The sequence below is a fragment of the Medicago sativa genome, chromosome 2, assembly GCF_051527215.1.
Source record: "Medicago sativa cultivar Bolivia chromosome 2, Bolivia_mono, whole genome shotgun sequence".
Taxonomy (NCBI): domain Eukaryota; kingdom Viridiplantae; phylum Streptophyta; class Magnoliopsida; order Fabales; family Fabaceae; genus Medicago; species Medicago sativa.
Genome location: NC_140750.1, coordinates 21879868 through 21903011, shown reverse-complemented (window position 1 = coordinate 21903011; position 23144 = coordinate 21879868). Strand labels below are relative to the sequence as shown.

The following is a 23144-nucleotide window of genomic DNA, read 5'->3' as shown; positions in this document are numbered from 1 at the left end:
ACAAAAAAAAAACTCGGTAGAAAAACAGATATATAGACACATTAGTCTTTGTATAATTCCTCTAGTTTATGCTAAAATTATTATATATTTTCTAAAATATATCTTTGACAATAATTTTTTTTTAAAACTTTGACAAAATTTCTAAAAAGTAACAATGAGATTAATTATTTAATTTACTCAAAAAATTAATTATTTATTTAATTAAAATTATCAAAATAGTTTGACCACATCAACATTGATATTTCAATGTCAAGGGTGAACTTTGAATTTTCCACTTCTCCATACTTTAATAGGTTAATTGACAAAAATTATTAAAAAAAACTATAATAACTTCAAATTAAAATCCCACAAACAAAAAATTCAATCAAAAACAAAATAAAAAAAAATCAGAAGGTATAAAATGCAAACAAATAAGAGTAATGATATTTTGACATCTATTTGATGACAATTTTGTTGACAACCTTGTTTTTCTCACTTCTTATTGGTCAAAAACAATGGAGAGAGAAAAAGGAAGAGAGAAGATAACAACATCATGTGAGTATGAGAGAGAAAGTTGTCCAAAAGTTGTCAAAAAGTGGTTGTCAAAATATCATTTCTCAACAAATAAATATTCATTCCGCCGCATAACCACAAACCTCTTATAGGTCGTTCGTTTTTCTCTGGTTTGGAAGCAGCAAGAACATGCCACCAGCACGAGGTGAACCAATTTTCCCAGACACACATCTACAAAACTTGTTTATTCGTTTTTGTTTTCCTAATAATGTTTAATTAACAATGATTATTAATGCTAATTGATTCATGTTTGTTGCAGAGCTTCCTGGGTTCTACTTTGACCCAGAGAAGAACAGGTATTTCCCCATCAAAGGTCCCATTCCTGGTTCTTCTTCTTCAAAAACCAAAACCGTTACTCCAAAGCCTTCCCAACCCTCTTCCTCTCAGGTATACTATTATTATATTATATTCTATGCAAGGTTTAATAGGCATACGATGGTTATCGTTCGTTGTTACAGCGTGATGATTTGATTGTGAGGATATTTTATGTGGAATCCGGGTGACCGCCCTCCCTGTGTGTTTATTTGAGTACGTGTTGGTCACTAGGCTAATAACAAATAAAAAAAATGTGCGTACACAGACAGTGTAAATTAGTTTTACGGTTGAAATTTGTTTTCTTACGTCATACAATTATTTTAAATTTTAGTTGCAAATGTGGGCTGATGTGGGAAAATGACGAGTTTTCGTTGGATGTTAGTGTAAAACTGATTTACATTGACAATGTATGAGTGAAGATCCGTTTACTCTATGAGTAACTCTGATATAGTTAGTCTGATTTAGAGATAACTATAGTTATTGAATTTCAATAATCCAACCGTCAAATTATAAATTCATAGTAAATTTATTAACTCCGTGAGTTTTCATGAAATTTCAAAACTATTTCATACTTCATCAAATAGCTTCAACTGAACGCATATATTTTTTATTGTGTTAAAATATGAGTGAATATTGACTATAAGATAAGATTAGTGCTTTATCTGGCAAGGCCAAAATGCTACTTTTTGGTGATTAAATTATAGTGTATAAAATCGTATAACTGTTCGGTAAGTCATTCTTACGAGCTTAGAACGTTTTTTTCACAAGCTTATAGTTGATGCTACTTTAAGCAGGGCTTGACCTTATAATTTATGGCATATCATTTTTTTTTTCTGTCGTTTATACCCTCCTTATCTTTATTCAAAAAATTTGAAATGATATTTATAACTGTCTTTTTATGTCATTTATATTTAAAACTGTTGATATTACCGAACAATTCAAATTTAATCTGCTATCAGCTATCAGCTATCTTGTCCACCATCCTCCATTGTTTGCCAAAAAGAGCTAGACTGTAATGTTTTTTCTGAAGTTCGGTGTGCATGTTGATTAATATAATATTGACATGTTCAACAATTGTATTAATGAAATTCAATGCGTATTGTGATTTATTTAGAGGATTAATTATACCAAAAGTTACTCCTAGAGTAAGTTGATCCCCACTCATTGTGTATTATACGTGAATGTTTCTGCGTTGGCCTTTTCGATTTTTACATAAGCCGTTGAATTAAATTCTAAAGTTTGTTTGATTTTAGTTACAGGAGAAGAATAGGAGTTCTTGTAGGAAGCTTAGAAACAGAACGTCCAAGCTGCTTCAGATTAGGGAGTTAGATGGTCGTCATGTTAATGCCTCACACTATTGCAAGTGTAACTTCACTGAGGAATTCCGGAAAATACAAACCTCTCAACCTGCTGTATGTTAATTTCTTCGACGATTTTGGTTCCATTTATTTTGATAATTTGATTCGCTGTGTTTGAGTTGCGTCTAATGTAAGATTGGGTTTGCAGGTATGGAAGTATCAGGGAACTAATAGGATAGGTATTAGTGCTTTGGAACACTTAAATGTTGATGTGCAGACAGCAGAGGGTAGATTTCGAACTGATGTTTTATTGAATGGCAGCATAAATGGCTCGCTGAGGTAATTTTTATATTTTTTTTTCGTTTGCATTTGTATTTGCTTGCATTCATTGACAAATTTTAGGACATTGGAGAGATTATCTAATCTAATCATTGAATTGTGTTGTATATGAACAATTCTTGGATTTTGATATTTGAGCTTTTAAATTGTGATTTTGTTAGTGATGGAATGATATGTCTGTGTGATTATTATGACCATCTTAGAACCGGTGTCATTTTTAGATTCTGAAATGGTATTGTGTTCTGTAGAGCTTCGGAGATGGTTTACATTTTCCTCAACGCTTTACTTTTTTTGTTCCCCTGCCATGTTAAACTGTGAATCAGCTTACCCCTGCTTTATGCGTCTTGATCTTGAAAGAAGACTAGCTTTGGCAAAGAAGCACTGTAGGTATTAGATCTTATGCTGCCAGCATAAGAAGTTAGTAATGGTATAAGTTTTTGGATTTGTGCCATCTTGTGTTGAAGAAATACTGTGATTTAATTGCATAAAATTAGCCTTGTATGGATTAGCTTCTACTTTTAAAGAGCTTTTCAACTGAAATAAATATTGTGTTTGCGTTATAAACTTAATATATAATAAACAGAGGTTGACCCAGTTGGCAAGAAGTTGGCTCATGCCCCGCAAGGGCGTGTGGGTTCAACTCCCACCACCATTTTGAGGACCTCGTTGCGCTCTTTGAGCCTGCTCTAACCCTGATTAGTTCCTGGGATCCAACTCACCTAAACTTTTTTTTGATAACAAAAAATAAATATAGAAACTGACACTAGGAGATAAACTTAGGTGCTCTAACATATTATCAAGATATTTTAATAAATTCTAACAATTATCTTGTCAAAATGTACAAAATAATAAATTCATTCCATTGCATAAAAGCATCTGTGCTTATTATTTGAGATAAAGTACCCTCCCAAGTTAAATATATACTTGTCTGAACTGAAAGCATAGAAACTCAATACAATAAGGAATACACGAACTTCGGTTATTACCCTAGGGAAAGAGGAATTAGATACCCTTTCATTGCATAAAGAATATCAAGAGATGGTTTTGTAGCTTTTAAGTTGATCACCTACCTTAATAATGATGCTATTGACAGTTAATATGTTCCGTATTAATCATTCAGTTAGTATATTTTCATCTTGACATTAATTATTCACTATAAGTTTACATTTTGTGCTGTTCTTTTTCCAACATTATCATTGAACTCTTAAGTGACAACAAATGCCAATATACCTCCAATTAGATCACATTGGTTGGACTTGAACTGTTGAACATAAAAACATTTATACTTTTTGATTGATTCTGGTGAACTTTGATTCAAAATGTTGATTACTATTTACTAGTTGTTCCTTGTGAAGTTTGGCACACACAGTTTTTCTGAAGTTGGAAGGATTGGGCAAAATTTCGATGATGGGGTAAAGTGGATGCCAGATTGTGTGAAGAGTCGTATTAAAGGGAAAACAGATGGGCATAACGAAGTGCCAGGGCCGCTTTTCAGACCTAATGGAGCTACACTGATTATGTCTTCCAGAATATCTTGTATAAGATTGGGTCCAAACGTATCCCCTCCTGCTGCGAATGACAATCCAATTGTTGGAAATATATTGTATCCTTTAATTAATTTGTCATTCATTTATTTAGGGTTTAGATTTTGTTATTACCCCGTAAGCACTACTTAAATATAAACATTCAAATATGCATGAATTACAAAGATTAAATTGCAAGATTAGCACTTCTCACTTTTAATTTTAATAATATAGCATTTTTTGTATAATCCTCTCTACTATGGATATTGGGACATGCAATTCCGCATATTTTGGATAAAGTTGAACATGAAGTTAAAGATCTTAACATGCAAAATAGATTTACTACGCTGGGATCAGAAACAGCTGGTGGATCCGTTTATACCATCAGTCTTGTTGATCCTATAGATCTTGGACCAGGAATATTGAACACATGGAGCAGACTAGAGGAAATAACGTCTTTCAATAGTACCCTTTGGACAGCTGAATACGATTATAACAGACATCGGGCTATAATTGGTAAGTTATACATTGCTCTCCTTTCTCTTTCTTCCCTCTTTCCCTATCTCTCATTTACATACACACATGCTACGTTGTATGTGCTTGTGCCAAATTATATTTAATTCAGAGACAGCCAAATGTCATTTTGTTCATAATTTTGATCTAACAGTTAGTTAATTCAGTGCCATGCTAATATAGTATTTCTCATGTTCTCTGATTGCCACTTCCCTTCCCTGTATAGGTTCCAAATTTCCAACCCAGTTGAGTTTTGATTAAGAAATATTCATTTTAGGCAATAATATGCATACTTTTCTGAATGGTTTAGCTCAAATTCTAGATTATTGAGATACAATGTATGTTTCAGTTCACTGCACAGATTCAACGAGTCATCTTATTTTAGCATTTTTCACCTTATTCATCTGGAAAATACTGTTCCAGTTCTCCAACCATTAAATCTCTTTTCGGCTGAGCTTCGGCTTTGTAAAGTTCTACATAGAGTGATCTGGTAGCCTTTATCAATAAGGTTGTGAATGATTTGTCTCACTTCTGTTTTATGTCTGTTTTTTCTTTTATCAAGCTAAGATAGTAAAAAATGCACCGTTAGAATTTGATTTAATAACATAGACTTGGTAGTTCCTAAAGATGACAACTGCGATATATACCCTTTTCCTTAAGAAATTTCCCCTGTTAATTTTATATCTAATCTTTTGCTAGATATTCATTTGTGTTTCTCTATATCTTTCTCAGGTACTAATCAGGGAGGTGCGTCGGTGGATCTTCAAAGTGGGACAAGGTCATGGTTTTTACGTTGTAAAAGTGATGTTTTTGCACAACAGATTGTTGATTCAGTAAGTTACCCCTAGTAAAAATATTGCCTGGTACATCTTCATTAACCTATTATTGTTATTAAATGTACATTTTGATCGTGTCTTCATGGCAATTTTTGTTGAGTGTGATTAATGAATATGAAGTGAAACGGATGGCATGTATACTATTCATATCGTATCATTAACCTGTTTTGATAAATATTTGGAGGTTGTGATTCGTAAAAGATTTTATTTTAATTATTTATTGTTGTTGCAGGGAAATGTGATTTTATGTGGACTCAGAAATGGGGCAGTTGTCTCGGTAGATTTTCGAGAGAAAAGATTGCTTTCTAGTAGACTTACTGAGCATAGGATATCATATGTATCTTCAGATAAGAAAGTTGGAAGTTCTAAAAAAGATTGGTTCAAGGTATTTTCTTCATTTTTTAAATTAAGAATGAAAAAGATTAGAAAGGGGGAAGATTTCAAGAAATAATCAAAATTTACCATAATAGAATATTGGGAAGAGATACAGAATGTGTAAAAAATGTTCACTTTTGTTCAATATTCACTGTTTAATGTCCTTAAGTACCTTTTTACTTCTGCATTTTGTGAATCCAAATTTAAACCCCCAATATACATTTTTTATTTTGGTGGAGCTTATTATTTTCCGTTCTATGCGGGTATGCAATCTTCAAAGACCGATGCTTCACTTTGTGAAAGTTGTAATTATTAGCTGAAACTATTGTTGATATGCTTATGCCCTCTCACTTTGCAGCTTCAAGGAAGCATATATCCTTCACATACCATCAAGATGCCTTCATCTATATCCAGGTTGGTAAGCTTTTTCCTGCTAAGTTGTCTACTTGACTTATATCTTAATTGATTTAAATTTTATTGATTTTGACTGACCAATTTCTGTTTTTTATTTTGTGGATTTTATACTAGTTTGGCATCACTTCAATTTGATGATCAGTACTTCTTGGCAAGCTCCATGGATGGATCGGTTAGTTTATTCTTTGGGAAACTTCTACTTAGATTTATTTTTAATACCACTTCTACATGGCATCAAATTCTGATAATTTGCTGCAGAATCTCATGTTTAGGCATTTGTGTGAATTCATTCTGAATTCCTTATATTTACATTGAAATGAATTTTTAGTTATTTAATGTGCACAAACCAAGTCTAATAGATCCCATGTAGTTGGGTGAGATTTCCACGGGGATCTTAGAATTTTGGTTTCGGGCTTTCGGCTTAACTCAATTACCGGCTTGTAAGTGAACTACTCACCACCGATAAACATATTTTCAAGCCTTTTCTCATCCAATGTCGGACTCTTGATACTCACCCCCCATGCTAAGAGCTGGACATATAGGGTGGGTGATACAATCGATCCTGTCTTAGATAGGTTCTGATGCCATCTTAGAATTTGGGTTGGGCCTTACTCTCTTTTTGATGAAGGCATTACAAGCACAAACCAAATCACTCTTTCTTATATCTGTTACCTGAACTGACAAAATGATGTTACTAAAATTCTTCGTAGAAGCTATTTTTTCGTGGGCTTCATATAATGAGAGAAATTACATCTTAATTACATGTTCTTTTCATTTTTAGATAAGGCTATACGACCGTCGCATGGTCCAGAGGGGTGCGGTTCAATCTTATGAAGGGCACGTGAATTCCCATACTCAAATACAGCTCGGTGTTGACCCATATGAGAGATATGTTATGTCAGGTGGGTGTTATTTCAGTGATATTAGTATTTCTTTAGCATTTTTATTTGAAAATTCTGACTTAGTCATCTCAGGTGGAGAGGATTGCAAGCTACGGATATGGAGTATCAAGTCTGGTGAATTGCTTTTGGAGGATAAGTTCTCTAATTCAGTTCTCTCCACTGTGTGCTATCAAACATTTAATAGTAAGCACAACATGCTTTTGCTCTTTCTGCTTTCAATGTTATATATATTCCCCTTTGTTGTCAGAAGCACTTTTAGGGTGGGTTTTCTTGTAACTTACGTTAGACTGTGTTATTTTGGTGCCCAGAATTTCAAGCAAAGGAAGAAAACCAATACACACATGACTCTTCTTTAGGTGCATGGCTTGGATCACATGAAGGTCTATTCTATATGCACTGGTTATGAGTATAAAGGATCTTGATACCATGGCCTGTAGGCTGTAGCTCCTGTAGGTCTATCCTGGTCTTAGCATGATGAGATTAAATAACTTGTAGATATGCTGATTTGGTTTATTTCCTTGTTAAAGATTTTTATTTGATTAGAGCTAGAATTTTGATATAGCAAGTAGCAGAGACACGATTTACCTTCTAGAAGTAGTGATATTTATCTAGTATTTACACATACATGCACACAATGAAAAGGAAAGAGAATGAAAAAACAACATAATTTTGCTTGGCTTTTTGGCATCAAGGTTTCTTTCTATGTAGACCATCTTGTTCATCAACCGTGAGATTGACTCATGGGGCCAACCATGGTTCAATGGTTGTAGTGGAAACATCTGACGACTGTTTTGTTCACTGCAACTACTTTCACACATTTAACAGTTCAGCATTGTCCTATCTTTAATGAACGAATGCCGGGGATTGAACGTTTGGTTTTATACATTTTGGATAACGAATGGATTGAATAAAAAGAACCACCAAGTGAATTGATTGAGTTGAATGTAAAGTGTTTTTATTTGGATACATTTATGTAAAAATGATATCTACATGTGTTTGGATATTATAGATCAAAATTATTCGTGTGATTATCAAATTGAAAAAAGTTTTAATATGTATATAAAAGTTGTAGAAAGTTAGAATTGATTCCACGTCAATGCTAACAATTTTCTCTTCAAATCCCTAGCTTGACTAATTGCATTCACACATCGAAATAAAAATAACTAATCATGACATTCGGTTTAACAATTTTGACAATAACAATAAGTAACATTTGCTACCAAATTCCTCTTAAATAAACATTTGCTCCCAAACTTCTTTCAACAAAACAAATCGGGAGTGTTTTATTTTATAGCATGTTTGGAATGAGGTTGTATATCTTGAGGTGACTTGGAAGTCATATAAGCTCACACTTAGATGATAAATAGCATAATATGAACTCTAATTTTAATTTATTTTTATTTTTTCTTGAGAATGTGTAGGAGACTAAGAGGTAAGTATGCCAGAATTAACAATTTAATATATCTCTCCAAAAAAAACTATTTCATATGTTTTTCAAGATTGATGTTTGATTTGGAAGTCATATTTTCTTGTTGGGTTAATTCAGTAAATAGTCCCTGTAAATATTCAAAATTTTGTTTTTAGTCCCTATAAAATAAAATCACACTTTTTAGTCCTTATAAAATTTTCCATCAGCATTTTTAGGCCCTATAAAATTTTTCCATTAGCATTTTTGGTCCCTAAAATGCTTAAGGAAAATGTCACAGGGACTAAAAAGTGTGATTTTATTTTATAGGGTCTAAAAACAAAACTGTGAATATTTATAGGGACTAAAAACTTAAGGGTTAATTAAGTAAATGGTCCCTGTAAATATTCAGAATTTTGTTTTTAGTCCCTATAAAATAAAATCACATTTTTTAGTCCCTATAAAATTTTCCGTCGGCAATTTTAGTCCCTATAAAATTTTCCATCTGCATTTTTAGTCCTTGTCAAAAATTTCCATCAACATTTTTGGTCCCTAAAATGCTTAAGGAAAATGACACAGGGACTAAAAAGTGTGATTTTATTTTGTAGGGACTAAAAACAAAACTGTGAATATTTATAGGGACTAAAAACTTAATTAACCCAAAATTTAATTAACCTTTTCTTGTTTTATATTTTAAAGTAAAATGCATACTTGTCCGGTCACTATTATACACAAAAGTGCACATTTTAGGCTCATTGAATAAGTGATGTAGACCATATACATCCTTTATTCAATGAATTTAAAATGTAAATTTTTGTTAATAATTGTGACCAGAGAATTTATTAATACTGTCTAAGGACAACTTTTAAAATATTAGTAAATTCTTTACAAAATTAGAATTCGGGTTTAGAATTAAGTTAAGCCACAACTGAATTTACAATAAAAATAATATCGTACAAGTGGCATTCTACAATAATTTATATAACCCAAATTATCTAAATTTTTAAAAATTATAAAAGAAAAACCTTTTTCTTTCTGAACCAAAAAGAAAAAACTATTAACCTCATATCTCATATCGTACATAATTTTCAACTTTGGATGTATAAATATTTCATGTGATTGACATAAGTTTTTCATGATGTAACAACAATGACAGAAAATAATCCTAACAAAAAACTATCCTTTTCTGAAATCAGAACCCAAGAAAACCAGGAAAAGAAAACCAATATTGAAAAGAGATAAGGAATAATTAAAAAGGAAACTAAAATAAGCAAATAAAGAAAACAGTCGTAAAAAGGAAAGCTGTCAAGGCACTTTGGTTGCTTTTGTCAAAGTAGGAAATATCAGTTCTTTTTATATCTTTTTTTTTTTTTTTGAAAAAACATTCTCTAGCCATACTCTTACAAAGCATTTTTTAGTTGAGTCTTGGTAACAAAGTAAAGTGACAAGACCCCTTAAAACCAAAGGTGTAGGCAAAATCATATACAACTAGTGTTGTTACACATACCCTCTCTTTTAGCTCCACTTCCAAGCATACATGATGAACCTATATCTCTATAGTAGTAACACTAGTGATCAAAGGTGTGTCTGTCGCATCGTAGTGTTTGATAACGAAATATGTGATTGGATTTAATAAATTTATTTATTTTTAAATTATTATTGTTGTTGACGTGTCTCTGCATGTGCTTTAATTAGATGGGACTGGGAGGGATATGATGAGGTGGAAAATATTGATTGATCAAATCCAACATTGGAATTTAGTAAGTAGTACATTGTCACATTTTTATAATGTGAATGCTTTTCATTCCATACATGTTAAAGGATGATGATTATCTTTGTAGCTAAACCCCAAAATTTGAAATCATGACTAAGGTTGTCACCAATAATAGAGTTACCAAAAATTAAATGAACATTTTCTTGATAAGGAAAACAAGTGAAAAGGACCTCATAATTACTCCAAATCGGTTTGGCTGTTTTATGCATATAGATAAACAAACAAGAAGGTAAATAACAAGAGGAAAGAGACAATGGATATGTACTATAAAAAAAATTGGTTCAGCCAGTAATGTTTTGTTTTGGTTTAAAGTAAAGAAACAAAGGATACTATGCAAGTTTAGGGAAAGTGAGGAGGATATTTTGGGTAATTGAGGAAGAAAGATATTGACCCTTCAAACACAACTTTGAATGCTAAATTTGTGTAAACTTTTTCACGCAAAACAATGGGGGGTGATGGATTTTTTTTGGACACTTTTTTTAACCCCAATTCACATTTCATTATTGTGTTCAGTAAGTAGCTCCTCGTCATATACAAAAGCTTTCACTACAAATATTTGAATCATTATGTCACTTCCCCAAGTGATTTTATACTTTGGATCCTTTACCAATAGGAAGATATATGCCCTTTCACAATACTAAAGAAACTTCAATTCAAAACTAAGACTTCTATAAAGTGAATATTTCACCATAAGATGTAAAACTAATAGTACCAGTGGTTGATAGAAAAACCAATGGTTGTTACTTGCACATGCATGATAATTTATCTGTGATTGGAAAAATATTTGATACACAAAAAATTCAATTGAGACCTTTAGAGAGAATGATGTGATATGTCTATTATATGATGAAAAAAGATATATATATATATATATATATATATATATATATATATATATATATATATATATTGTTATGAAGTTTCTTTAGTATTGTGAAAGGGCGTATACAAAGAGTATGATGAAAGAGAGAGAGAAAATAACATGTTGAATAAGTGAATAAGTGTATTAGACAATCTCTACATGTGTGCGATTACATCTATAAACAAAGAGTACTAATATATATAGACACTCAACTAACATGACTGTATATAGCCCCACATGGTATATGACTAGTGATAAAAGGGAGAGATAGAGCGAGATAGTTGACATCCAATCAGGCTCAGCCACACAAAGATACAGATGTACAAAATATAAAAGGGAATCTACCTCAATCTTTTCTTATACACCAATGTTATAGTTTAGTATTACTTACTTATACACAAAATTATACATTATTATTATTCTATCAACTTTTCTTAAGAAATTTGTAATGAATGTTTACAAAAAGTAGCTAGGGTAAAAACAATTGATAGAAAATAGATAACGTAGTGTTAAAATTTGAAAACATTTGATAACTAGCAATTTTTTTTTCCTAAAATAATAGGTTAGGTGGTTCAAATGTTTTTTTCCTAAAATAATAGGTTAGGTGGTTCAAATGGATTGAACAATTAAATGAGTTAAAAAAGTTAAATAATTTGGGTTAAACTCTAATATAGTAGAAAATATTAACATAACAACTTATGTACTTGATACTTGATGAGCGGTTTATAATATTTATTAGTCTCATTATTTGGTATTTAGTATCAATGAAAGCATTAATATTAATTTTCAATGAATAAGTTTATTTTTTCTTAAAAAAAAAAACAAATAAGTGTATTTATATATTTTCAACCTACATACCTAATTACTCCAATAACTTCTTAATTTAATTAAATTATTTCAGTCAATGATGCTTATTTTATCATGAAAATTAGTATGCTCAACAACATTTTGAGAAAGGTCTATGCTCTGAAATGTTTTTTTTTAGGGGACAAATGTTGTTAATATTTTTTTTGAGGGGTTGATATGAGACGGAGGGATTGATGTATAAATAAATGGAGGTGATACTAATCTGAAATGATATTTTAAAAGTCGTTTAATATGTTTTTTTTTGTTGTTGTTAAAGGAATACGATTTCTTTTGAAATGTTAAACTATCAGTTGCGGGTGGTATATTCTTTTTTCTTATAAAGAGTGGAATTTTTTTCTTCAAGAAAATCAAAATTTTACTTAAATATGCTAAAATAAACTTATATTTAAAAAACCTAAATTTTTACTCCAACCCATTTTAAATTTAGTTATCACATAGTTTTTCAATTTGATTTTTCATTGATCAAAATTTTCTTCAATGTCTGAGAAATTTTGAATGCTTATCCCCAGCATAATATTTCATATGTATATATAGCATCCTATTAGCTTTTGTATATGTGAAACAATTCACTATTTGAGCCTTTCTACTAGCAGAATAAATTTGCCTGTTCTTTGGCGACAAAGTGATAAACAAATGTAAAAAAAAAAATGATGGCTATTCTAAAAAGCAACAACAAAAAATATATACATATATGAACATAATGATGACTGGAAATAGAAATCTCACATACACGTATCCTCATGTTAAAATGATTGGTACGTTTCATGATGATAATATGAATAGAACTGCACTCACATATATCAAACTCCATGTTTTTGAGTCCCTCCCCCAAATCCCAAATCAATTCTATGCATACATAAAGGGACCCAAAAAAAAAAATGAACAACAAAATAATAATAAAATATTACAAAATTAAGGAGGAAACAACATAAGAACCTAATTAAAACCACAACCCAAAATCTTATTCCATTTCTTAGGTGTTCACTTCTACCAAATGATATTGAGTACTATTATTTACCTGTTTGAGATGGGGTTTGGACCACTAGGAACTTCATGTTCACTAGCATTGAAGATCTTGTTTTTCCATTGAAATAGAGTCTTTGAAGCTCTAGAGTTTCTTCCCTTAGGATGCTTTTGTAGATCAGAAATACCGTTACCTTTTGTGGTATTCAAATTTTGTGCACTTTCTTGATTTGTTGAAGCAGCTACCTCGTTGCTCCTCTTCTTGGCATCATCTTTTGTTAAAGTGTGTTCTTGGACAGCCATAGCAAAGTGAAAAGCTAAGAGTAAAGAAAAGAAGATGAAAGTAATGTTAGAGTGGAATGTTGCATCACTAGCCATGCAAAACGAAGTGCCTTGTAAAAATCATTCAAGAAATGTAAGTTGATGAATTGGTTGGAAATCAACAAAATAAAAAGGATCACATGGATTGAATATGCATGTGGATTTTGTAGTTTTTTTTATTTTTATTTTTGAAAAATAGAGATGACAATGTAAAGAAGTGTTCTTGGGAATATATCTTAGATATAGGGTTTGATTATATTATAATATGAGAGAGAGAGAGAGAGAGAGAGAGAGAGAGAGAGAGAGAGAGAGAGAGAGAGAGAGTCCTTAAGTATGAAAAGAGGAAAGTGGAGATTGGTGAACCCCTCCTTTGATTGTCTGGTATATACCTTTATCAATATGTTGTGTCGTATTAAGCAAGATGTACATATTGCAAAGCGAATCACTCAAAAATTAAGAATTTACAATTGCCACATAGCTATAGATGTTTGAGGAAAAAAAATGATATAGCTATAGATGGATAAATGATTTAGTTAAAATATATATAGTATGAGAGTTTAAAATTGACAAAAAGTGCTCGAGTCAAAAGTTTAAAATATTTCAATTTCCTTTGACTTTGTGGTGTTGTTGTGCATCTCCATATTTATTCTGTTTTCTTTGCCCACTTTTTTTTGCTTAGCTTGGACAAATATTTTCTGTTGGGATATTTGAATTCTCGGGAGTTTCACATCGAGTACATAAAAATATTCGTTACTTAAATCATGAGGTTTTCCTACTTAATAGAGTAGCCTTTTGGATTGAACTCATCTTATGCGCTTAAGTTTTTATTAAGAGTTGAACCATGAAAAATGCTACATATAGGTTGGATTAAGGTGTTCCACTGAATACTGATAGGTGATTGAAGCTGCCAAAAAGAAAAGGGTTACCATCGGGTCAATATAGAGTGAAAGTCGTCGTGGATGTCAACTTTTAAAGGGCTTGACAATGTTAGGAGTCCCACATATGTAAGATAATTGAAATGGTTGGGTTTTCTCATTCATGTGAATAGAATATATACATCAATGTGTAACGTTTGGTCAACTATCTAATTATGATATAACATAATTACTTAAAACTAATTATGACTAATTATTACAACATATTCTATTTGTTTGGTCAATTATTCTATCACACCCTCGCAGTCGAAGCAGGAGGTTCACAAATGTTTTTGGTCCGAAAATCATCAAAGAGAATGTGAGGAATTTCTTTGGTGAAGATGTCTGTAATAAGGTGTCGGGAGGGAACATGTAGACGACACGAAGGAGATTGTCGCGCGTGGTGTTGTTGTCGTGAGAAAGAGGATCACACTGTTGTGTGTGCGGCGGCATATGGCAGAATGCGGCAGCGGGCATGGCTCCACGATGGAGAGGTGCGCGACGACTGTGTTTTGCGTGAGAGAGAGAGAGAGAGAGAGAGAGAGAGAGAGAGAGAGAGAGGTCGATTAAGATGATACCATGTAACATAATTGGAATGGTTGAGTTTTCTCATTCATGTGAGTATAACGTTTGATCAACTATCTAATTATGATACAACATAATTATAGAAAACTAATTATTACAAAATATTATATTTGTTTGGTCAAGTATTCTATCAACATCGAGTAGATAAAAATGCTTGATGTGGTACTCAAGCCATGAGGCTCTCCCACCTAATAGACTAGTCTTATGAGTTGGACTCTCCTTATGGCTTAAGTCGTAACAATTTTATCTACTCGATGTATAACGCTCCAATTTTTTTCATATATTATATCTTCATATACTTTAGGTGTGCGTCTCTATATATTTTCACCTTATGAATTAATAGTTATTATTAGGGTTAATAGGTCTTTACCCTCCTGTAACATAGGTCATTTCAGGTTTCCCCCTGTAAATTTTTTTTTTGATTTATCCCCCTAATAGGCCAAACAAAAATGAAAATTTCTTAAAAAAAAAAATAAAATTGGTTTTTGTTTGGCCTATTAAGGGGATAAATAAAAATAAAAAATTACAGAGGGGGTGAACAAAAAAATAATTTTACAGGGGGGAAACCGAAAATGACCTATATTACAGGGGGTAAAGACCTATTAACCCTTATTATTATAAGTGATTTTACAAGTACATATGTGTTAATTATTATTTTGACGATTGTGCAGATTAGTAATATTTTTGTTATGAATATAATTAAATATGTTTGTATGTATAGTGAGGTGCATTTGTAATTGAGCCCTTTTAATTGTAATAAGAAAAAAAAAATATAAGTACTAATTGTGTATGCATTTGGGCTTAGCCCAACGTATTTGGTTTAATATCAAGGGAATAGTTGTATACCTAGTTTCATATGATGAGAATTCAGAACACGAGTGAGAGAGGGAGTGACGAATTCCTCATGGAGATCATGAATCGAAAATAGGCATGGCAATGGGATAGGATGGAGAATAGTTTTACCTTCCCCGTTTCCATACCCTATTTTCATATACTTACCCGTTACCCTATTCATATTCAGTGGGGGATGAGAAATCGAATCACATCCTTGTCCCCGACGGGTTCGGGTATCCCCGCCTCATCCACATCCCTGCAGTGGATAATATTTTTTAATAAAAAAGTATTTTTCAGCTTCAAGCGCAATGTTGTAATGCATTATCCAGTGAAGAGATGATGGTGATCGATGGCTATGGTCATGGAGAAGAGAGAGGTCGAGAGTGCAAGATATGAAAGGAGAAAAGAAAAAAACTATGATAAGTGAGTGTCATGTGAGTGTAATGATTTAGGGTTTGAATTTTTATTTATATAAAAGGTGTAATAAATTGATTTTCTACATTTGGGACGGGTTTGGGTATGAGTTCGGGGTGGGTACCTATATCCCTGTTACCCGTCCCGTACCCGTGTTTCAAAATTCGGGGAAAACCCAAACCCATACCCAAACCCAATCAAAGCGGAAAACCCGTCAATTTGGGTTTGGTTCGGGCGGGTGCCCGCGGATATGGGTTTTGTTGTCATGCCTAATCGAAAATATTTTCCCTTTCATCCTAAAATTCAATCCGATTTAAGTGAAACCAACGTCAAAACTACCGTGTGATCATTATCTACTTCATCTACCCATTTAATTTATGATTTAGATTGGACCAATTGGAGGACGGCGAGACATGGAACAAAAGACTTTCGCTTGTGGACTTGGAGTAGCACGTGGAAGTGTCACAACTCACAATAAGGTATGGGGTGAGAGAGAAGAGTTCGAGATCATGAGTGTAAATTAACTGAGATGAACGAGAAAGTCATATTTTCCAAAGTTCATCTAGGGCTCACCGCGACAGTTGTAGCCCTTTGAGGGAATAATTAATTAACGTGCAAATTTAGACGTGTGAGGTTAAAAGAGGAATTAGAAACATTATTAAGGTATTGTTTGATTTAAATTATGTGAATATGTGGTATTTCAAGTCATGGATAAATTTTGTGTGTGATCATGCTTGATTTGCCGCAATTATTTGGATTGATTAATTATTCGTTGATTGATATAAACGTGATGTTATGTAATGTATATTTGAAAGTTGTTGAATTGAATTTTTGGTATGTCACATGTATATGATGACTATTAATATTGGAATGTCGGTCGGAATATGATTACATGTGATTGAAAATATGATAAGTGTTGATGAGTGAGATGTTGATTTTAGATGAATACGCATTGATGTTATTATTTAGATGACAAAGTAGTTATGGTTCCAGTTTGTGTTGTAGATGACACTCTTAAAGAGTATTTTAGGCCAACGAGGGGAGAGATTAGATGTAAGGGATATAATCTCTTCATCTTTAGGGTATTATGATCTTAATTGTAGGGTTGTGTAGTAGTTTGATTGTAAGTTATAGGAAATGTTAATGGAGAAGTTGATAAGTCGTAGTTTTATTGTTTTTTTGGCATTCTAATTCAATAATGTTTTTTCTTTTTTAGTTGTGTTTCTTGAGCTATTTTACTACAAAATCTTTGGTTTTCGTTTCAGGTTGGTAATCAAAGGAGCATGAATGTTTGGTTTAAGTTTGAGCAAGAAAGGATCAAGAATGAAGGATGAAAAGGAGCAAAACTAGAGGAAGAGCACGATCCGTGCATTTTAGCACCAGACTGTGCGTTTTAGCGTGTTCAAAGGCCAGTCCGTGCGCATCAAAAGTGCACGCTAGCAGGCACAGACCGTGCGTTCCCTGTTTCATGGAAGATGAAAAGTGCACGGTCTGAATTTCAGACCGTGCGATTTTACTGCCAGCTTCTTGGCTGTTACAAAACTCTTTGTTTTTCCATTTTAAAGCTTGTAATTTACCTTCAATGCATTGTCTATGACCTTAGGCTATAAATAGGTCCATTATCAGACTGCAAATCACCTTGGATCATTTGGAACTTGTTTTATCATTGAATTACAAAGTTACTTTTGCTCTAAGCTTATATTGTTCTTATATTCTGTACTTTACAATTTTGCACTTTATTTCTTTGTTCTTTACATTCCTGCAATTTATATTTAGCATTTTATTTTTATGTCTTTATATTCCATGTATTTAATTTTATTTCTTTTGTCTACAATGAACATGGTGAGTAGACTCTCTAGGTTTGGGATTGTTGGAAAGTCTAATGACTAAATCCTATTCAAATCAAGTCTAGAACCTTATTTTATTTAAATTCTTTTCTAATCCAATCTCATCATCTTTAAGTTATATTTCAAATAACAATCGAAGGATCGAAAGATGAAGATTGTTATTGGAACAAATGAGATTAGACAAAGTAAGCAAAACATGAAAATAGTTTTGTGAACTTTGAGACAATAAGATTAAAACTTAATGGGTCTCTATAATAATCAACAATGAGAATAGGTTTGATTATTATTGAGATACATTCATGTCTTCTGAAAAGAATTTAATATAGAATAAGGAAATAGATAAGGAACTTGTTTAGTTTTGTCATTAAGATTGACCACAATCCTAACACCTTCTATTTATATCTGAATTTTAAACCAATAAATTGTTGAATTTCTAAACTTTAATCTTTTCAGCTAATCACAATTGAAAACGAAATTGGTAATTACATAACTCTCTGGGGAACGATAATTTTTACTACTCGATAAAACCGTACGCTTGTAGTTTCTTATCAGAAGTGACATCATAAATTAAGAATGAAGAATAGGGTATGCTATTGGAATAAAGTATTTGGGATCCTAGAATAGACGAGAATAGAGAGCATGACCGTAAGTGAATAATAAAATAAAGTAAAGGGATGTTGGCGTAGGAATTAGTCGTGTGTATGAATTAGATTAATGGAGAGGTAAGGTAGTGATGTGATCATCTTGATGGGTGTAATGATGAAGGATTTTATGACCGTAACAAGAAGGTCAATGGGGTAATGACATACACATATATTTAAAATATATATGATGAGAGAAAGATGGTGTTTATTTTTGGATCAAACAATGAGAAATAATGATGTCCATTTTATGATGATGATGAGGATGATGTTACTAATTATATGATGATGATAAAGAGATGTCTATTTTACATTTATGATGATAATGACGATGTCTAATTTATATTGACGATGAGAATGATAATATTTGTATTTTAGTGATGTTGAGAATGACGATAACTATATTATTTTGATAAGAGTGATGATGTTATTTATGATGATGACGATAGTGTTGATGATTTGTGTGCTTGCATTAGAGTCGTGCATTTTAGTGGAAGTCTTGCATTCATATGTGGAATATGTGACTATATGTATACATGTAATACTTGTCGAATTTAATTCTTTGTGTTTAGAGTCTCGAGCATGAAGTCTTGCATTGGTTTGGGAGAAAAGTCCAGTAACATACCTCTGCAATTATGACGAGAAAAGTCCAATAACATAACTCTGGCAAAATGACGAGTAGGTGTGGTACCACATCCATATAGGTCTTAGGGCTGAGTCCATATGCATAAAAATTGATGAAGATTTGTATTTGGTGAATAAGTGTAATTGTGTGAGACGATGAAGGTGATTATTTGTTGATGTTTTTATGAAGATGGTTATTGGTGACTATATGTGTTGTGACTATTTTGGAATTGAATTGTGACATTGTGTTTGTGAAGATTTTGGTCCTTATGCTGTAATGATATTTTTTTTACTAAGGTGGATTGAGTTGATATAGTATATTCTTTAAGGTTCTGAATATTATATTTGTGATGTGATACGATTTTGACTTAATTGCTTACATGTTCTTCTGATTTATTTTATACTATTACATGTTCTCGAAACTCACCCTGCATTGTTTGTGTTTGCTGGCTTGGTCTTGCGGTTGCGAAACCGTAGTTCTATAGGTTATGAGTCTTGGAGTCAAGTAGATGCCTCCATGAAGACTTGTCTTGCGTCGTCTGTTATTTTGGGGAAAAACACCGCTCTGATAGTGACACGGGAAAAGGATATGCTTACTTATTTAGTTTTGTACAAGAAAACCATTGCCTATGATGTATAAGAAAGTATTTTCAAAAACAAAAGATCCGATGTTAATATTATTATAATTTTCAAGAAAGTGAAATCTGTATCATGTTTGTTATGAGTCAATATGATATCATAAATCTTGTGGAAGAATGATCATATTATTAGGAAATTTTTATTTGACACTTTCTAATGCGAATCAAACTCTAATTTTAATTAAATAATAGTTATAATTGTTTTTGGGATTTGTCACACGATGTGTGATAATTACCACGTCGATAAGACCGAAAAAAAATATTACCACGTCGAACACTTTTATCTACTCCTGTGGTGTGAGACTCTAATATTGTCACGCCATTTAATAGTAATATTCATCAAGGTCATGGCCTTGTAGAGAACTTTCGAGGCCTATGGTAGAAAAATAGAGAGACTTCGACTAAGACCCAATTTTGAAGTCGTCGTATTTTTGTTTATTTAATTCTTTAAATATTATAAAATGAATTTATTTATTAGCACTGTCATTGAATCACAACCGTTGGATCAACAAAAATGTTTGACTCTTACTTTTTTTTAGATTTTAAAAGAAAAAGTAAAATAAAATTTATAAAAGTTTCTGTTATGATGATTTTGCATCAATCATGAAAAGAAAAAAAAATTATAAAAATTATAACCTATAAAGTCTCACACATGATCCAGAAGTCCTAGCTCAACTGGCAAAATGCCGAAATTGTTAGGCCGGATGCCATGACCGGGGTTCGAACCCTGGTACCTCCACTTGTGTGTGTGAGTTTATAATGGCTTTGCCATTTCGTCTATCTACCAATACAAAAAAAAAAAAAAGTCTCACACATGAATTGTTGATATGGACTTACAAGTAAAGCTTTTTTAGAAATTAAACTAACATAAAATTTACTAAATATAATTAAACCAAAAGCATTTTAAACAACTTTTATAGACCATATGTCAATTCCTCAAAAAAAAAAAAAATAGACCATATGTCAAAAAATGTTTTTATTGACATATTAACGAGACTAAAAGGGTTATAGATCACCAACGAAAAGATGGACACTCGCGTGTCCGTCTTTCCTTTTTTTTATTACGTTAATGTTTGAAAATTATGAACGGTATTTTTTAGATACGACAACCGATACCTGCAGGATACTTCGACCCACAAACAATACCAACATTTCTTGTATGCGACCTCCATTGCTATAATAACACCAATCAATTCATTAAAAAAAAATATTCATACCAATATTTTAAGTAAAACAACCAAGGGCAGTTGCAAAATTATCTCTAAAAATCCCTCCATAAGCCGTTGGACCAAGACTTTCATTTTCATTTCCGTCTGTGTCGCACTTAATCCAATAAGTCTTCGGAGAGAACCAAGACCTCTTTAGGCTTTGTTTGCAAGTTGGGTTTTGGAGGGGAGGGGAAGGAAAGACTTATGGAGAGGTAAACCCTTGTTTGGGAGTTTTAAAAAAACAGAGAAAGGTTTTGAAGGGTTTTGAATGGCTTTATTTGTCCAATTTTAAAGTTCCCCCAAATTGGGGGGACAATTTTGTCCTCATACTAATTCAAAATTCCAATTACTGTATAATTTACAAGATAAATTACAAAATATAACATAATGTATTGATTTTAAGAGAAAAATGGTAAAATAGTAAAATTATCACATAAGCCCTCCATCTCCTTTCCTTGTTGGTTTCTTTAACTCGCAAACAAGGGGAAGGCTTTCCCTCCTTTCTTCCTTCCCTTCCCTTTCCCTCCTAAGCCTTTCCTTCCCCTCCCCTCGCAAACAAAGCCTTAATGACTTGCGCCTTGAGAGGATGTACCTTGACAAGGAATTGTTGTTTGTGAATTTGAAATCCCTTCATGGAAGTAGTATATTTAGTCAGATTGCTAGTCAGAGACACATTAGCTATGATTACATTGGTAGCATTAATAGTAGTGGGATTTTTTCCATTGAATCTAGCATGATTCTTGAAAAAACTAAATAGTATCAATTATATTAATAATAATACCATAAAGAATAACTTCACCACATTGCTTAGACCAACTTCTGTTACATTTGTCCAACAATTGTATAATAGAGACATGAACAAAGGTGTTCTGCAATAAAAAAAAAAAAAAAAAAACCATTTTCATATCTCTTGAGAAACCTGTAAAATAATAAAAGGTGACCATATTGTCATCCGAAGGAAGCTTGTTAGGAGAACTTCCCCAAAAAAAGAAGAGATTTTGATGGAGGAACATATTGATGCCAAATCAAATTTGACCAAGGAATATTCAGACCAGAAGGTTTAAAATGTATATAAGCAAGCATCCTTGAAAGAAAGATCACCAGTAACAGACTTCTTCCATATCATGTGATCATTGTTGTCGAAAGTAGGAATATGAACCTTGGATAATAAACTACTTAGATTAGGAAATCCATAAGATGGCACCCTCCAATGACAATCTTGAATAAAATGAACAACTTTAGCATTCAGATGAGCATGCAAATTAGGATACAACTGAAGAAAATCTGCTAAGGTATCTTGATCCAGAAGTTTATGGATTCACCCTTACCAATTTGCCACTGATAATTGTCTTGAATGATATAAATTTTAGAATTAATACTCAACCAAATAGAAAAGTCTATATGATAATTGATGAAGTTACTTTTTGTCATTGTTCTTGCTCTAAGAAGAGAGGCCCAATGCTGATCAGAAGTTAAATATTCCGAAGCAAGCTTGAGATTGGCTGCATCATTAAGTCTCTTATTGATCTTAAACCAAGACCACTGTTATGGGAAAATATGAAAAGATAAATTCTCATTTCTCATGAATGAATTAACATGTACAAGAGGTATATATAGGCTTACATAGAACCTAATGACATGCTAATCTCTGTTATTAAGAAGCTAAACTCAATTACTTGTATATCAAGTAATGTCACTGACTAACATTACTTTATTTCCTTCATTCTCTAATAACCACCTTCTGCAATTGGACTACAAAACTTATGGCAAGCAACAATTACCAACTTTCTTTTCTCAAATCTCAATATTACATGACCAGATGAAATATATAGTGCACTTCTCCACCTCTTTGATTAAGGATATATGTGAAAGTTATACACCAACATATATACTATAAATCACAATAATTGAATTCTTCCATGTATGGAGAGAAGATTTCCAAGCAGGCAAACTCTTCCATGTATAGAAATCCTGAAAGCCTCAACAAGATGATAAATACACTTGTTTAGAACTTCTGCAATACAAAAGAGGGGACAAAGGGTCACCTTGCCTCAACACTATGATATATATATATATATATATATATATATATATATATATATATATATATATATATATCACCAAAAGAGAATAATATGATAAAAGAAAACACACAAGATCAAATTAGATGAAAGTAATTT

General features: G+C 32.2%; 1 protein-coding gene across 2 annotated transcripts; it reads left to right on the top strand.

Annotated features, from left to right (window-relative positions):
- Positions 1-618: 618 nt before the first annotated feature.
- LOC146945508 (Transducin/WD40 repeat-like superfamily protein) lies at positions 619-7758 on the top strand. 2 transcript variants are annotated; one of them, XM_085743835.1, is made up of 13 exons: positions 619-697; positions 812-939; positions 2127-2279; positions 2374-2504; positions 3874-4107; positions 4365-4543; positions 5273-5373; positions 5609-5761; positions 6110-6165; positions 6280-6337; positions 6947-7067; positions 7140-7250; positions 7376-7758. In XM_085743835.1, exons 1-13 carry the CDS (start codon positions 682-684, stop codon positions 7471-7473), a joined length of 1539 nt encoding a protein of 512 aa, XP_085599961.1. In that variant the 5' UTR covers positions 619-681; the 3' UTR covers positions 7474-7758. The 2 variants fall into 2 exon arrangements, with proteins under 2 accessions (XP_085599961.1, XP_085599960.1); XM_085743834.1 differs by having other exon boundaries at positions 2121-2279.
- Positions 7759-23144: the final 15386 nt, after the last annotated feature.

Bases quoted from the DNA above. Each gene is read 5' to 3' on its own strand.
- LOC146945508 (XM_085743834.1), top strand. The intron at 2,280-2,373 runs GTATGTTAATTT...TTGGGTTTGCAG, and splicing joins TACAAACCTCTCAACCTGCT to GTATGGAAGTATCAGGGAAC. The intron at 2,505-3,873 runs GTAATTTTTATA...TGGCACACACAG, and splicing joins AGCATAAATGGCTCGCTGAG to TTTTTCTGAAGTTGGAAGGA.